This window comes from Anopheles merus, chromosome 2R (genome assembly GCF_017562075.2).
Source record: "Anopheles merus strain MAF chromosome 2R, AmerM5.1, whole genome shotgun sequence".
Taxonomy (NCBI): Eukaryota; Metazoa; Arthropoda; class Insecta; order Diptera; family Culicidae; genus Anopheles; species Anopheles merus.
The window spans coordinates 17,774,641-17,790,081 of record NC_054082.1 but is presented as its reverse complement, the minus strand read 5'-3'; the positions used below and the strand labels follow the sequence as shown (position 1 = coordinate 17,790,081).

Genomic DNA, 15,441 nt, shown 5'->3' with positions numbered 1-15,441 from the left:
TGGGCGTCACATTGTGAGGTTTTTTGGAGACTCGGTCCTCGCTCGCACAAGGCGAGCACGAAACGCGCCACGAGCGGCGTGTACAGTGGAAAAGAGTAAAGCACAATCTGTGTGCGGGTGTGGACCAAAGGTGGGCGATATTGTTGCTCCTGCGAGTGGGCAAACCACGCCGCCAGTGGCCTTTCGTCCTTTGGGCGGGCCGTACGCTGCCAAACGCGCACTGAACTTGACCTTTGGTAACACATTTCGTACGCAGCCACGTTTAGCGCGCGCGTGCCGTTCGCGCGGTGGGTGTGTTGCGTTTGCGGTCGCTTCGGTGAGAGACCAAGGTTCTGAGGTTTTACTCGTCAGCAAACATAAGCTGGGATGTCGGAGCGTTTTGTGTATTGCAACGGGTTTTTCTTTAATAGTAAAACAGTTTGATTTCTTTGTATCCTTTAGCGCGTAAAGTGTAGCAATATTATTGCTATTAACACAAAGCTAATGCCTTCCTTGCAGCATCCTGACGCGATCATTCCGGTATCAAGAACCTATTGGATCGGAAGTAACAGTGCCATTGGCCTCAGTGCCAGGTAACAGTGACTTCGTTCGCAGACAGGATGGAAGTGTGCGTTACACTAGGAATTGCAAACCCGACATAACTCAGATACTGAAGCGTACCAAGCCGACACTCGCGTGCTGCTGGCAAAGAGAGAAGCTTCACCAGCGAGGGATGAACTTTGCCGGATGCTGTGAGATACCTGCCATCGTCATGCACGATCTAGTACTCGGGTCTCGGGTCGTGTTCGTGCTGAATGTGGGAAGTGGTTGCGATAAAAAAAGCAAACAAGTACGGCGATACGCGTATGCCTTAAATTTTCGCTTCCAGCGTAGTGCGAAGATAAATTCTAACAATTGGGAGCATTCGTTTACAGGTAAGTACATTTGATTGATGCAATCACACGGAATTATCATTCCGTCGAAGGGAATGCCGGTATAACAAGACGACAAAACATGTTGATTTGCACATGACATTGTTTGTGTACACGGAGTATGAGTGTACAATACTTGTCCTGATAATTGTTTACAAGCAGAAATGTTTAGGATTTTTCAGGGATTTCCACAGATTTGTGGTTGTTTATTAAACCTTTTTTTCAATTGTCCCGCAATTTGATGATCGTTTCTCAAGACTTTTTGGTTTTGTCCCATTTTTTTGTAGAAAAAATGATAAATACATAATTAAATGATTTAAAACAACAGAAATGCACAACTAATCGTGGGAAGAATCCAAAAAAGATGCAAAACCATCCAAAAACCCTTAACAAACAATAAAAACATAATGTATCCACTTTATGATTTTTCTTGAATGAAAATTATGCACAAGACCAATTCTCCAGCCACACAAGGCAAGGTGTTATCGCGACTGTTTGCGAGGTGCAGTTTATAGCCAAATAATAGCACTACGTGCGTTACCCAACTTTACGACACACACATACACACACGCTCCGCAGAGCCCAATTGAACGAATCCCTTCAACGCCGGTACGGTTTGTGAGGTCGCACGCATCATCCGTCACATTTATGGCGATAACAATATACATTTATTTGCCGGATGTAGGCCACCACCACGGTTCAAAACGTTGGTATAACCCGGTGTCATGTATCATTTGATTTGATTTGGTTGTTTATGTTGTGCAAATGGAGAAGGACAGCGAAGGAAGGGCCGTTTTGAAGTTATATGGTTTGCGATTACCAACACTCAACTCAATTCAAGGAAAGAGTTAATGGCAGTGTTGAATGAAGCTCTGGAGTGTGTGGTGCAATTTGGAGTTCAGAGAATTGCTCAAAATTTTTATCTCCAAATTTGATGCGCAGTGCTTTGTGCTTGCTGGGCACGTTCTTGCAATGTTATCTGTACGCTTAATGTCTAGTACCTTTGGGAAGCTTTCTCGAATGTTTAACACATTTTGAAACGTGTCTGAGTGTATCCTTCGCGGTCACCAATAACTGCGTTATGCTTTTTTCAGTTAATCTGTTATATTTGAGCTGCTTCAAACATCCTTCATCGGAAGCGTCCCACTGTTCCCTGTTGTCATGGTAATCGCTACTCCGGTGGAAGCTGTACAACCACCATCTTCGGTTTGTCAACAACCGCTTATAATGTAGGTTCGATCCGGTACCCGGTAATACCCACTGAGTACCGTGTACTGAGGGATGATGCAGACAAAGGATGTTGAAGTGTTTGTGTTTTTACCCCGCATCCTGGGCGCGGGACGGGTGAGACCCTCGTTTCGTGTACGCGTCGCCTGATGAACCTAGTAAACGCAGACAGAAGAGCTGGCAATCATCGTCCTGACGACGAGGTGCCTCTGTGAGAGAGAACAACAGAGAGAAAGGAGTGTTCGATGAAATGAGCGAAAGAGCGATAAAGCGTCCTCTTCGGCCATACCTTGTTCGGCGATGTTCATCCAACGCGAAACCACATCGCTAGTAAACAGTGAGTGGCGTGAAGGCTGTCTGCGTTTTACGGGGTGTGTTCTACTGCGTGCGTGCAGCATCCGGTTACTCCGGGGCAGTGTCAGGGAGCGTGCCTGCTGTCTAGGAAAGGTATTTTATCAGCAGTCCGCCATCTGTTACATCCAGTCGTCGGCCGGAGCCTGTACCGTACGGACAGACTCTAGAGGGCAAACAAGCGGGCAGCACAGCGGCATTCGGGATGAAAGCGAAAGTGGCGATGTGTTTTCCGATGCACGATAGTGTCGCAGAGTGTTTGAAACGCCACTCGTCGCCGAAAGCGTTTGCTTAAAGACGATGTACTAATAGAGCCATAGAGTGTGAGTTCGTGCACCGTCGAGGTTGATGAAGTGTCATACGGTTTGGTGTAGTGGATGAAGGACCTCAAACACATATCGCCGGAAAGCAGTGTTTTGCAGTGTTTGGGCAAAAGGAAGTGCACAGACCAAAAGTGCAAAGTGTAGAAAAGTTTTGTTCGACAATTTTCGTGATAAAAGTGGCCTGTTTTTTTTTTGGTTTTGGATTACACTAGTGAACGATTAGGGATGAGTGGATGAGTAAACTGATGGGAAGGCTAGAATTCCCTTCTTTACTAGAAAATGTTGCTTTTAAACCTCTCCTCATGCAGAATACATACATTGTTTAGTATGAGTGAATTATAGAACAAGGTTTATTTTCGTGCTTGAACATGCGTGAAGCAATTTTATGATATTCTGTAGTTTCCAGAACGTCTTTCTTTATAGCCTAAAGCAATGTTTTTAATGATTGCTTCTTTTCTCGCTCTTCTCAAAGAGTTTGGGAAGTATATCTTTAATCAATTTTCCATTGCGAGTTTGTAGTACAAATGCACTCTTTTTGGACGAACATTGATGTCTTCAAAGCGATCAGTTATTAATTAACAACCATTGCAGCAGCTGTTGTGTAAGCAAACGGGACAAAGGTGCAAAAGTCTTTAGTCCTCAATTTATTAATAGCCGTTGTTGCTGTTGATATTGTTGGACTAATCGCATTTTTGGCTTTTATTTCGAGCTCTTTCGGCTCCCTGTTATGTTATGGACTCTTCCGGTCTATATTCTATCAAGTTACCTAACATTCCATCAAATTTACAGGTAAATGGAACCTAAGATCCGTATATTTCATTGTTACGCTGCCTCTATTTGTAATAACAGTAGTTGCAGGCAAGCCGAATCTAACAGCGGTCGGGTAGCACCTCAAGCGCATAAATAGTTAATTGTGTTATCCTTAGAATGAGCAGATTGAGTTGGTTGAGTGCGTAATTTAGCAGTGTTTGCTCAACGTCTCAAGGAAGAGAGTGAACCTGCGATGGATTAACCATTTACGTGCAACAATATTCATCACTGTACGATCACATCCATCACATCACATTGCATCGTCAATAAAAGAGGAAGCTAAAGCTGCTTCCACGTACAGTGCATCTTGCATCTGTTGAATGGAGGCATCACATCACAGTGGCCCGTACCGTGAGTGTAACGAACGAGTGTGGTGGAACTATCGACAGTACAGACCGTGAACGCAATGGCGTAGCGTGTAAAGTGTGTCACGAGACAGGAACAGACAGTGTGGCGTAAAGTGGCGGTGTAACGGTTCAACAGCTAGCTATTTAGCCCCCCCCCCCCCAAACTGTTGGTGTTCGAAACGCAGTGAGAATGCTGGTGCAATAATAAAGTGCAGCCTCATTTTCGGCCGCTTGCCCATCCGTGCGGCGGAATGCGTTAATTGGACGTCACTAGGATAACAAGCGCAACAGCATCGAGCTACTTTGGCTCGGGCCACTGCATGCACCGGGCAGCAGCTACCTTGCAGTACCGTTTGTCAGCCCAGCCACAGCAACGACCCTGCCCTCACCCAACCCCGACCGAACCGTCCGAAACATGTTGCAGCAGCGAAGATGAACGACGCTCCTAACGATGTGGCAGCCAGTGCGGTCGACTACGAAGATCTGATGGCACCATGGGCCTACAATGCGTCCGCCGTCACACTGTTCTTTATTGGATTTTTTGGCTTTTTCCTCAACCTGTTCGTGATAGCGCTGATGTGCAAGGATATGCAGGTGAGTGGAAGCAACGGCAGAAGGGTGGTGGTATTCGTTCCGCCATCACGACGACACACGGTCGAATTAGTGTGGTTATTGAAATTAGTTTCGATGCACAAAAACCCGACAATGCTGCTGATGTTGTTAAAACACGTCACATACATACATATACAAAAAGAAACTACCGCTTTTCCCTTAAGGCGAACTGTCGGAGGAAAGTGCGGACGGCATGGAGGACCATGGTAGGTGAACTCATTTCCTGGCTGAAATGAATTCTGTCAACACTCGTGACAAGCGACGACCCTTTGCCGAGCAGCAAACGGCAACACGATGGAATGATATGCGATCGGCGCCATAGCGCAAACTATCCTCTTCATCCTATCCAGCCAGCCGAACGCCCCTTGGCATGGAAATCGACACGATAAGATTGCACACGCAATTGATATGACACTGTCTCACTGACTGACTGACTGACTGACTGACTGACTGACTGACTGGCTGACTGGCTGACTGTGTATCCTTCCCTCGATTGGTTGCTCCATATTCGTGGCCAGCCCTTCTCTACACGCATCCGGTGCGTTTGCTTTGCTCCTTCCCTTCTTTCAGCTATGGACACCGATGAACATCATATTATTCAATTTGGTCTGTTCCGACTTTTCCGTGTCGATCATCGGCAACCCGCTCACGCTCACATCCGCCATCTCGCATCGCTGGATCTTCGGCCGGACGCTGTGCGTGGCGTACGGGTTTTTCATGTCCTTACTGGGTAAGCAGGGGCAGAGGGTGCCGTGGGTACTTTCTCCCGCCATTTCCTATGGTTTCACCGGCTGCCCGTTTGGCATAATTAATTTTATGGTCGTAGCGTTGGTGTTTTTGTTTGGCTGTTTGTTCGCTTCCTTTTTTTTTCTTCTTCTTTTGCTTTGCTTTGTCCCTCCCCTGGCGCTACCTTACAGGGTTTCCCACGATTTATTGGTCAGTTCCCATGATTTTTTGGTGCGTTCCCACGATTTTTTGGTCGTATCCCATAGATTTTTGGTTCGTTCCCATAATTTATTGGTATTTTCCGATTGGATATCAATACAATTGGACCAAAAAATTCTGGGAAACGACCAAAAAATCGTGGGAACGCATCAACAAAATATGGGAACCCACCAAAAATTGATGGGAACCGACCAATAAATCGTGGGAAACCCTGTAAAGAGTAATTTAATTTCAAACAATCGCTATACATTCAGGAAGGTTTCAGGGAAAAGTTTTTTTTGCTGCCATCTTTTTTTTTTGCATCAGAAACCAAAGTAAAAGCTCTGTAGTAGCACCGTTTATCATCGTTACCTTATCATCGGCCGGTGGTTGATTCGCTTTTCATCTTTCCTGTTTGTGCATAGTCTCCGCCAAGAGAAATCCCATTTGGTGCGTTTGTTTATTTTAACCTTTCCCTGGTGTGTTTCCTTTGCTCAATTACGTTAGCTACCTTTCAAACCCTGAGGTACACTTTGCTTCCCATCTGATAAGGATTGAATTGAAGGATACATTACAACAACAAAAAACTTTAACTTCAATCGCTGTTTTTTCTACAACCTAGCCGACCAAGATTCGGCAAAAATCGTTTCATCTTCATTGGTTTCCACGGGGCGTTTTTTCAAGCAAACGGAAATACTCTGCACCTTTTGCTCTCGAGAGGCGCGAGTGGCTTTGTGTGTGACGATGTCTTGCCTTAAAGATGAACTTTAACCTTTTCCTTTTGTTTTTGTTTGGCCCGGTGCACATAAATAATCAATAATCAAATCAGCAGCCGGCACGGAACGATGCTGCCGGAAGATCAAAACCAGCGCTCACCAGTCGCTTGATATTTCTTTATTAGTAATTTCAACATCGTTTGAAGTCTTTGAAGCAAACGAGGCTTGAGATAGGTAGCACTGTTTCAATTGCCGATCGATACACTTTTGAGCGTGCTGGCTAGAATGTGGATAATGCTATTTCATACATTCAATGCTTCCGATACCTTGCGTTTGGTAGCGGTTCGTCGATTTTAATTACGAATGTACAATCAACAACTAAGCACCCGGGAACTTTACCAAACCGCGGTACATCTTTTCATGTTTGAGTTGAATCAGCAAAGCCTTTGCAACAACTCTCGAGATTCCGATACACATCGGCGAGCTTTAACGAAGCGTCGAGGTCGAGTCGGAGCGTGAAAACGGCGCTCGGTACGCTTCTTTAATAAGGCGCAACCAACCGAACGAGGCTGAAGGTCTACGGCAACCATCAGCATCCTTCCACCCCGTGGCGTGCGCATTGCCGGCTGTGCGGTTCGGTATGAATTTGATATCGAGCTAGCCCAAAAAGGGGCCCATAGGCTACTTATTTGCGGCTTCAGGCTCCGGGAATGGAACAGAAGTTTTGCCCGGAAAAAGTTTTCTCCGTTCTCATCTTCACCCTGTGTTGCGGATGTGCTGACGCAAGGATGAAAATGAATTTGCTTGCAAAGACACAACCACCAGCAAACCATCCGACAACAGTCGTGCGTGTGTTCGATATAGCAAATTATTCCGATTCTGGTAATGGTGAAATTATGGACAGTGACCCTATCATTCGGTGAAAAGACATTGTGCAATAGTGTGTTTGGGCCGCACACTTGCCCGTTATGGAGCCACCAAACGGTTGGTTAGTATCGGGAAACTAAAGCCATAAATCTATCAATACACCATCCAAAAGGATTCCTTTTAATCGCCTAGCTCTGGAATGGCATGGCATGGTGAATATTTTAAGAACTGCAGGCTTCACGAGTGTAACGACGTCGTTTTTGTGGCAGGGAATGTGCCGCTCAAACTAGTATCTATATTTAATTACACAGAATTAGCTCATTGAAATTGCTTTCCAGGAGAATGAAGAAGAACAAAATGTTACTTTCTTGCTATCTTTACGCTTCGTTTTGTATCATTTAAGTATTGGTTTGCTTCATCGATGATTAAATGACAATAATATTGCTGCTTTGTTCTTTGTCCTTTGGCTAAATATGGTGGAAAATTATTGTTGAAAACTTATTGACGTATTGATTCATATTTTTGTGTCTATGGTGAAGAAAAAAGAGTTTATTCCGAGTTTTATAATTAATAGATACATTCAAAAAACCAATGGTTTAAGATTCTCTAAGTGAATCTCAATAAATTTTGACTATGTGTGACTGATTATGGGGTCCTTTCCGTTTTAAGTTGGTAGGCTGAGATTTCAGCCTGTCAGCTGTTTGCATTGCATAGCAGTTTTCGAGCAACTATCTTTGTGTGTATAATATACAGGTACAGGTGGGCTTATCCCAAGGTATATGTATTTAAAAGGCTGATTTTTATCGCTACTGAATGAAAATTTTAGGAGTTTTTTTGAGTATTCGTCAAGCCTCCAGAAAGCTAGTTTGAACAAAAAATTTCACCCATACTGTCAAAAAGTGATATTCAAATTTGGTTATAAAAAACATGCTATGGCACCAACTGGACTACATACACTTTGATTCTGGATTCCATCACCAGATCTCTTTAATGCACCTTGGGATAAATGTAAACACCACCTTGTTTTGCCATTTTTCGAGCAGGTACTCGATTTTTATTCTAGCTTTGAGGCTAGAATAGTCTAGACTGAAAATTGCAGGCTAGTTTTGTATGTCGTTTTGTATGGAGTGTTTACATGATTTCAGCCGCCAACTGTCAAACTCCATACAAAAAACTGATTAGAATCGTGAAGGGCCCTTATATCAGGATGATTACTTCTGCGTATGATAAGTTAACCCTGCCTAGCCAATGTTTGTGCCCATGGCATGTGATTAGGTTGTCCGCGTGTGGTAGGCTATTCTGACAAATCAGCATTTAACAGATCGAAAATACAAGACGTAATGAAAGGATACCTTCAAAAGCCTTATTTCCCAAACTGTCCATACCCATTGAAATTCCCAATTATTTTGTCGATAAAAATCTGAGTTATATCATCTCACCTACAATTTAGCTGGTATTTAAGCTTATATGGTAATATAGTGTGTATAGGATAAAGAATAGGATATACGAATAAGGAATAAAAGATTGAGATTTAATATTAGATTATAAAATGCTGTGTTCAAATTACATATTAAATTGTGCGTATGATGTTACAACCAAATGAAATTGTTTTCCGTTTCTGTTGAAACATTGAAGCGAAGTTGCTTAAGTCTTTGATGATTTTTTGTTTGCTCTAGTATCCTTCCCTTACTTGATGTTAGTTTCATGAACCTGATTTCAAAGCATTCCAGGAAACATTACACCTAAAGTAAAAGCAATTCATTAAATTGTTTCCTCTTCTAATTGTTCCATGAAAAAATGGCTCCGACAATGGCCATTCTTTCAGGAAGATGTTTATTTTATCACATTTCTTTCGCTCATAAATGCTACCCTCGGCCAAAGCTGCCAACTCGGATACAGTACGTAAATCTTCGCTCCTTCAACGTACACTCCTCCATCGACGGTATATTGGGGGGGCAAAATAATCCGAGAAAACGAAGCGCATGGAATGGTTCAAAAGACAGTTAATTTATAAACAACAGGCAACCATTAATATTTCACGCAGCAAACAAAAGCTCCGGACCGGATCCGGGGACGGTGTTAATTCTTTCCGCTGGTCCCGCTGTGAAGGACCTACGGAGATGCACAGAACAGCCGGGTTTCTCCCGGTTTTGCTTGACTTGGCTTGACTCCCGGGCTTTGCTTATCTGAATTGTTACCTTTTCTGAAAAAAAAACGCGCCCTCGCTTGTATGAAAAACTTCAAAGTCAATTGTTTTGCCACCGTGGTGCGAAAGAATATTGTAATTGCAGTTGACGCTCGGCTATCATGTTAGCGTTAACTGTTGTTGTCTTAGAGCTTTTTGTTTTAAATTTGTCCTCAAGTCCTTGCTGTTATTTTTTCTTTTGTCCCGGTAGCGAATTACTTTCTTCGCCTCTTTCTTTCTGTCACATATCTGGTTTCCGTTCCAGGAATAACCTCCATCACGACGCTTACCGTGCTGTCGTACGAGCGGTACTGCCTCATCAGCCGTCCCTTCTCGTCCCGGAATCTGACGCGCCGGGGAGCCTTCCTGGCGATCTTCTTCATCTGGGGCTACTCGTTTGCCTTAACCTCGCCGCCACTGTTCGGCTGGGGTGCGTACGTACAGGAGGCAGCTAACATCAGGTGAGTAGGATGGAGCAATTCGTAGCTAACCGGAAACCTTTTGGGCTAGCGCAGCCTGTTTTGTAGAGGTGAACAACTGTAGGGTGAATGCGAGCAGTCGTCACGAGACTGTAAGCTGACTTCAAAAGATCTACACGCGTAATCGGGTGGCGTGCATCGAAAGGGATGCAACTGATTAGTCAATCCAACAGGGACTTAGGCAGAGCTAACAATCAAACTCGCTGGCATTAATGTGCAGCGTTTCGATGGTGTGTTGTGGGGCAAATCTTGGCGTGACTGTTTTAATTCGGTTACAAGCTTAGAGGTTTAGGTACCTTTGATTTGCTGAATGATTCTACGAACGCGGAATGTAATTATGTTAAAGGAAGGAGGTTGATGCCGATCCGCTAAAGCAAACGTTTATGGTTTTGCAATGTTTATAATTTATTCTGCCGGCAAAGACATTTCCAGCAGTGTAAGAAACACATGGGAATAGAAATGAAAATAAATTGCCAGGCTGATTGGTTTGAATTTAGTAGGAAAATGGTGCCTGCGGCTTAATGCTGGAATGTGAAGATATTTTTGTTTTGTCTATCAGGTATTAATATTTTTTGCTCGATAAGAAGCATGTGCACTGAAGAAAAACATTATATGCATGAAAATAAAATATACGAAAACTCATACTTCAATGTCTGCCCTAATTTTTAACAGCCTTATCAATTATTGCAATAATGGTTGGTAATGGCTTCACGTTTCCCTCATGGACTCAATCAGTTTTCGTTTGCATCTTAATTGCATTGAAATGGAAACGCGCTTTCCCTTTACGTCAATGCCCATATTCTATATTAAAAAGGGGAACCTTTGAGCAACCTCGAACTGATGATTGAGTGAAGATGCACCGTACCAACGTATCCGCAGAATAGAATTGTAACAGCAGCTACGTAATTGTAGGATGCTCGTATTGTTGAAGGGCCCGGTACGGTACTTTGGTACTTTGAGCCGCATTCACGCTTGGGAAATGGAGATTGGAAAACGGATTGAGATTGATTGCTGCGTACGTGGAATGTGAGTAGGCTTGTGTTGTATTCCTTTTGTACACTTGGCTCGTTTGCCAACTCTCTTCGGTACGGTGCGTTACAGTACGGAAGTTAAATATAGGGGCATTTATTTATTGGGTGCAATTAAGCATTTGCAGGTAAGTCTTGTATGCATCAAGATAACTCTTTTGGTTGGAAGCTCACGTAGCTCAAATACTCGTTAAACTATTCATTTTATCCTCACAAACAAAGCAGGAAGGATCACTGTAAACATTTTCTTTTGGCTATGTTCAGCGCCTGAAGGTATGCAATGCGAATGTTAAAGTTTGTTAATGTAGTAAGTTCATTGCACCACTATAACAAAGCATTTAAAATGTAAAAAAATAGAAATCCGGAGCTATAAAACATTAACTAATACTACTAAAAATTGAATTATGTATTGATGATACATTGTGTTTAAATCTAGCAACAGATACAATATGCCTATAATTTCGGACCAGACTGTAATCCGCTCTTAGTATTGCAAAAAGAAATATACGATAGCACGATGGAATTGTGCCAGGATTGGTAACATCACTGCACGAGCCTATATTTGGCCTGATGTCGAGCAAGGAGATTTTCCAAGAATTCAAATTTCGCTACACCAACATTGTCGAGCCGTATTCGCTTTTCGTATCGGTGGTTGACGATTTGAAATTTGAAATAAGAGCTGCCAGAGTATGATAAATTTTTGACCTTTTCTCTGGTTGGGACTGCACTCCAGAGTTTATTCCGAGAAATGTGATACAGTTTCAGATGCGTTGGGAAAATTAAATTACTTTAAACATACCGAAAACATCAAAATTCAACTATTTTAACAATTAAAATAGCCAAACAAATCGCTGGCCATTGTTTGCCTTTTTGATTGCCTTTTGTTTGTGTGTTGGTTTCGAGTTATTGATTTATTTTTTATCTGTTCCATTTCATCTCCCTCAGCTGTTCGGTAAACTGGGAGTCTCAAACGAAAAACGCCACCACGTACATCATTTTCCTGTTCGTGTTTGGGCTGGTCGTTCCGCTAATAGTGATCGTGTACAGCTACACGAACATCATCGTCAATATGCGGGAGGTGAGTGTTTTCCAAGCAAACAAATTCAAGCCAACTACTACTAAAAGTATGCACTTTCCCCCCTTTTCGTTCTTTGTATGTGTTTTTTTTTAATTTCCATTGTATTTTCCGGGGGCGACAGAATTCAGCACGCGTCGGGCGGATCAATCGGGCCGAACAGCGCGTCACCTCGATGGTGGCCGTCATGATCGTCGCGTTCATGGTCGCCTGGACGCCGTACGCAATCTTCGCGCTGATCGAACAGTTCGGCCCGCCGGAGCTGATCGGCCCCGGGTTGGCCGTGCTGCCGGCGCTCGTCGCCAAATCGAGCATCTGCTACAACCCGATCATCTACGTCGGCATGAACACGCAGTTCCGGGCGGCATTTAGCCGCGTGCGGAACAAGGGCCAGCAGGCGGCGGACCAAAACACGACCACGATGCAGCGCGAGCTGACCAAGAGCAGCCGGGACATGGTCGAGTGCAGCTTTGACTTTTGTCGGAAGAAGAGCCGCTTCAAGATTAGTCTGGTGAAGCCGACCGCACCGTTGGCGGTGGTGGACGTATCGAGCACGTCGCACCGGGACAAGGGCACGAGCCGGTCGCCCCTGGATCAAACGGTGCTGAACGAAACGAACGAGGACGTAGGGCGGGAACGGAGTGGTGGTGGTGGTGGTGGTGGTGGTGGTGCTTATGCCGGCACACGCTTCGTACGGCCGGATTTTGAACTGTCTGTGATTAATAGTGGAAAATCGATTCTAATCAAGTCGAAGAATTTTCGGTCCAATTTACTATAAAAGCGCACGTGATAAAGAATGAATAGACGCGGGGAGGGAGAGGAATACAAATGGGGGAGCAAGGTCGTATCATTAAGCACGCTAGCGAGTATGTAGTGCCATTTCTTTACATAGTTTATGCAAAAAAGGTGTCAAAATGGATTTCAAAAAATGTGTCCTATTGGAGATTATTGTTTCATGTTTTTGGTTGTTTTGTTTGCTTTAGTTTCCTATCGCTCGGTAAAAGAATGAGCCCACTTTTGCTGAGCGATAGCTTTACGTTCCTAAGTTTACTTCTCACACCACACCAATTGACACAACCGTACACATATGTACACCCATTCGTAGTGCAATGCAATGAAAACAACGATGAGCTTTTAGAAACGAGACACTAAGGTAAGCGGATAAGAAACAAAATACCAAGCCCACCAAACCGAAGAGAACGGAACGGAGAAATTAATATCCACATAGCGAGTTAACTTACTAGAAGTAGCTAACTGTAGCGTATTGTAATGTAATGTTAAATTTTAACGAATCGTTCACATTTTAGCCAACACAGATTAATGGGAAACAATTAATGGGAACCACTCCACTGATTTAAATGGTTTGGAATGAGGAAGCAACTGTTAGCACATTTCGTAAATGTGATTATAGCGAATTGCATGGATTGTGAACGCTGGTCAGCCGGGATAGCAGTGGATAGTGTAAACAGTACTGTAGCCGTTTTAAGACACAAGAGTGGACTATTTACCGTGCGTCCCAGACGCAGCCAACCCTTGTAAGAAAAATAACAATTACCCCCCCATAGGTAGTGTTCTAGGTAAGTGTAAGTTTGATCAAAATGAAACCAGCGTTGCAATTTATTCAATCGCCAGAATGTTATATTTTTCGAATTGGACAAATAAAAATTAGTCGATAAATCATCAACCGGATCGAATGCGTTGCACTTTTCTCATTGGTTCAGCAAAAGCGGTAGTAAAAAAAGGGTAGAACAAGTTGAGAAAAGTAAGTGGTTAGCATTGTAAGCTTCTAAAACAATCGCGTTCGCATTGTTGGAACGGTTCGTTGCCTATTCAAACGTAAAGTATACCACGGAATAATTTGGGAAACAATGAAACTTTGCGATTTGGGCCTTGGGTAGGCTTTGGAACAGGATTGCCAAAACTGCCCACGGCACAGCCAACAATTCGTTGCATTGGGGTGAGTGGCATCGATCGATCGACACAATGAACATCAAACTCCTGCAAATTCATCCCACCATCACAACCATGGAATCTTGGAGGAGTTGGTTCTCGAGAACTCTGACCGTTGGCGGAAAGGTAAATAGATGACCGTTAGTAAGTTTTTTTTTCTCCTGCAAATAGCTACCGTTCCAGCAGCGAGGAACATGGCCACGTGCATTACAGCCACGTGCTAGTTAGGAACGATAATTTTAACATTTGGTGACATTTGGATGATTGCGAGGAATGGTACAAGATGTTTTACATAAAAGAAATAAAACAAAAAACAAAAAAGATGTCAGAGACGTTGCTCCACTTTCCACCAATGTGAACGGTTTACGAAACGATAGTTTCGGAAAGAAGCCAAATTCGTGCTCAAACGGTTGCATAACGTTAGGCGCTGTCTGTGGTGGACGGTTTACAGTACTTGACGCGAATTGTGAAACATATCGATTGTTTCCGTTCCTTTCTAGTGTTGCATTAGACGTTAGCGGCTTGCTTGACTGTAAGAGCAAAAATAACAATTAGATATGATTTTACGGGAAACATAATGAGGTCCTGCAAATAGTGATTATGTTTATTACAAAAAACATTCATAGCAATACAAATATTAAATTATTGTAATGAAAATAATAATAAGAATAATAACTTTTAACATATTTTACAACTGAATAATTAAATTTATAAGTATTTTTATTTCTTATTGGTCTTGTTAGATCTTATTAGTATCTAATGACATAACATTCCAGATTTTCCTTAATCTTTAATATGTTTGCTGCATTTAGTACAAGTTTCAATTGAAAATATCCCAACCGTATTTGATTGGCTTCAACTTACATCTCATCTCATTTTAGCGTTCGAGGTAACTGCTGATGCATGCCGAAAGTAAAGGAATATTATCTGACATAAACAGTCTAGCGTCATTCCAAGAATGTGCTTAATTTTGCCGCTGTTATGTTTACTGGAAAGGCAATCATTGTGCACCATTGGCAAAGGATATTGATCTTCGCTGGAGTGAATTTTGAACCATCTAGTGGAAGAGCTGGGCAGGATTTATAAGGTTTTAATGTTCAAGGAATTCGCTGATAGGTACACAAGATTAATATCTGTTGTGCTGGCTCAAATGGGTGGTTTAAATCTTCCATCAAAGTTTTGTTGGTGTGTTTCTTTATCACTAAAATTCCACGAAGCGATGAAGCACACTACATCCTTCAAATATGCCCTCTAGTTAGCGACCGGAGCGACATGTCGAAAGGAGCATCAAAATGTGTATTGAGATCCTACCAAAAGTTCCAAACCCTCCATTCCAGTCACTCACCACCACACCAGGACGTACCCAGTGTCAATAATTTCAAGTTGTGATGTGAGACCCCGAAACTCAACCACATTTTCTGCCAAACCTATCCGAACGTTTCGCATGTTGTCTGGTTTTTCTCCGCATCGTTCCTTACCCGGCTTGTGCAAGCGATAGTGTTGCAATCGCGTCCACCTGATTAAGCTCTCGAACGATCCACCAGGCCACACGCTGCTAGTTCGGCCACAAAAACCAGTTCGCATATCGCGTTTGCATCGCACATTTCGTACTTGATGCACTTGATGTATAAACACC

General features: G+C 43.1%; 1 protein-coding gene across 2 annotated transcripts; it reads left to right on the top strand.

Moving 5' to 3' along the window:
• Positions 1-194: 194 nt before the first annotated feature.
• On the top strand, positions 195-13,532 carry LOC121589944 (vertebrate ancient opsin-like). 2 transcript variants are annotated; one of them, XM_041909238.1, is made up of 8 exons: positions 195-409; positions 499-914; positions 2,006-3,413; positions 3,602-4,563; positions 5,152-5,311; positions 9,539-9,734; positions 11,726-11,858; positions 11,980-13,532. In XM_041909238.1, the coding sequence occupies exons 4-8, from the start codon at positions 4,402-4,404 to the stop codon at positions 12,631-12,633; spliced, it is 1,305 nt and encodes a 434-aa protein (XP_041765172.1). In that variant the 5' UTR covers positions 195-409; positions 499-914; positions 2,006-3,413; positions 3,602-4,401; the 3' UTR covers positions 12,634-13,532. The 2 variants fall into 2 exon arrangements, with proteins under 2 accessions (XP_041765172.1, XP_041765173.1); XM_041909239.1 differs by lacking the exons at positions 195-409; positions 499-914 and having other exon boundaries at positions 1,874-3,413.
• The last annotated feature ends 1,909 nt before the right edge of the window (positions 13,533-15,441 follow it).

Coding starts and splice junctions, on each gene's coding strand:
- LOC121589944 (XM_041909238.1), top strand. CDS start 4,402: ATGAACGACGCTCCTAACGATGTGGCAGCCAGTGCGGTCGACTACGAA. Junction 9,735..11,725: donor CAGGAGGCAGCTAACATCAG/GTGAGTAGGATG, acceptor CATCTCCCTCAG/CTGTTCGGTAAACTGGGAGT. Junction 11,859..11,979: donor TCATCGTCAATATGCGGGAG/GTGAGTGTTTTC, acceptor CGGGGGCGACAG/AATTCAGCACGCGTCGGGCG.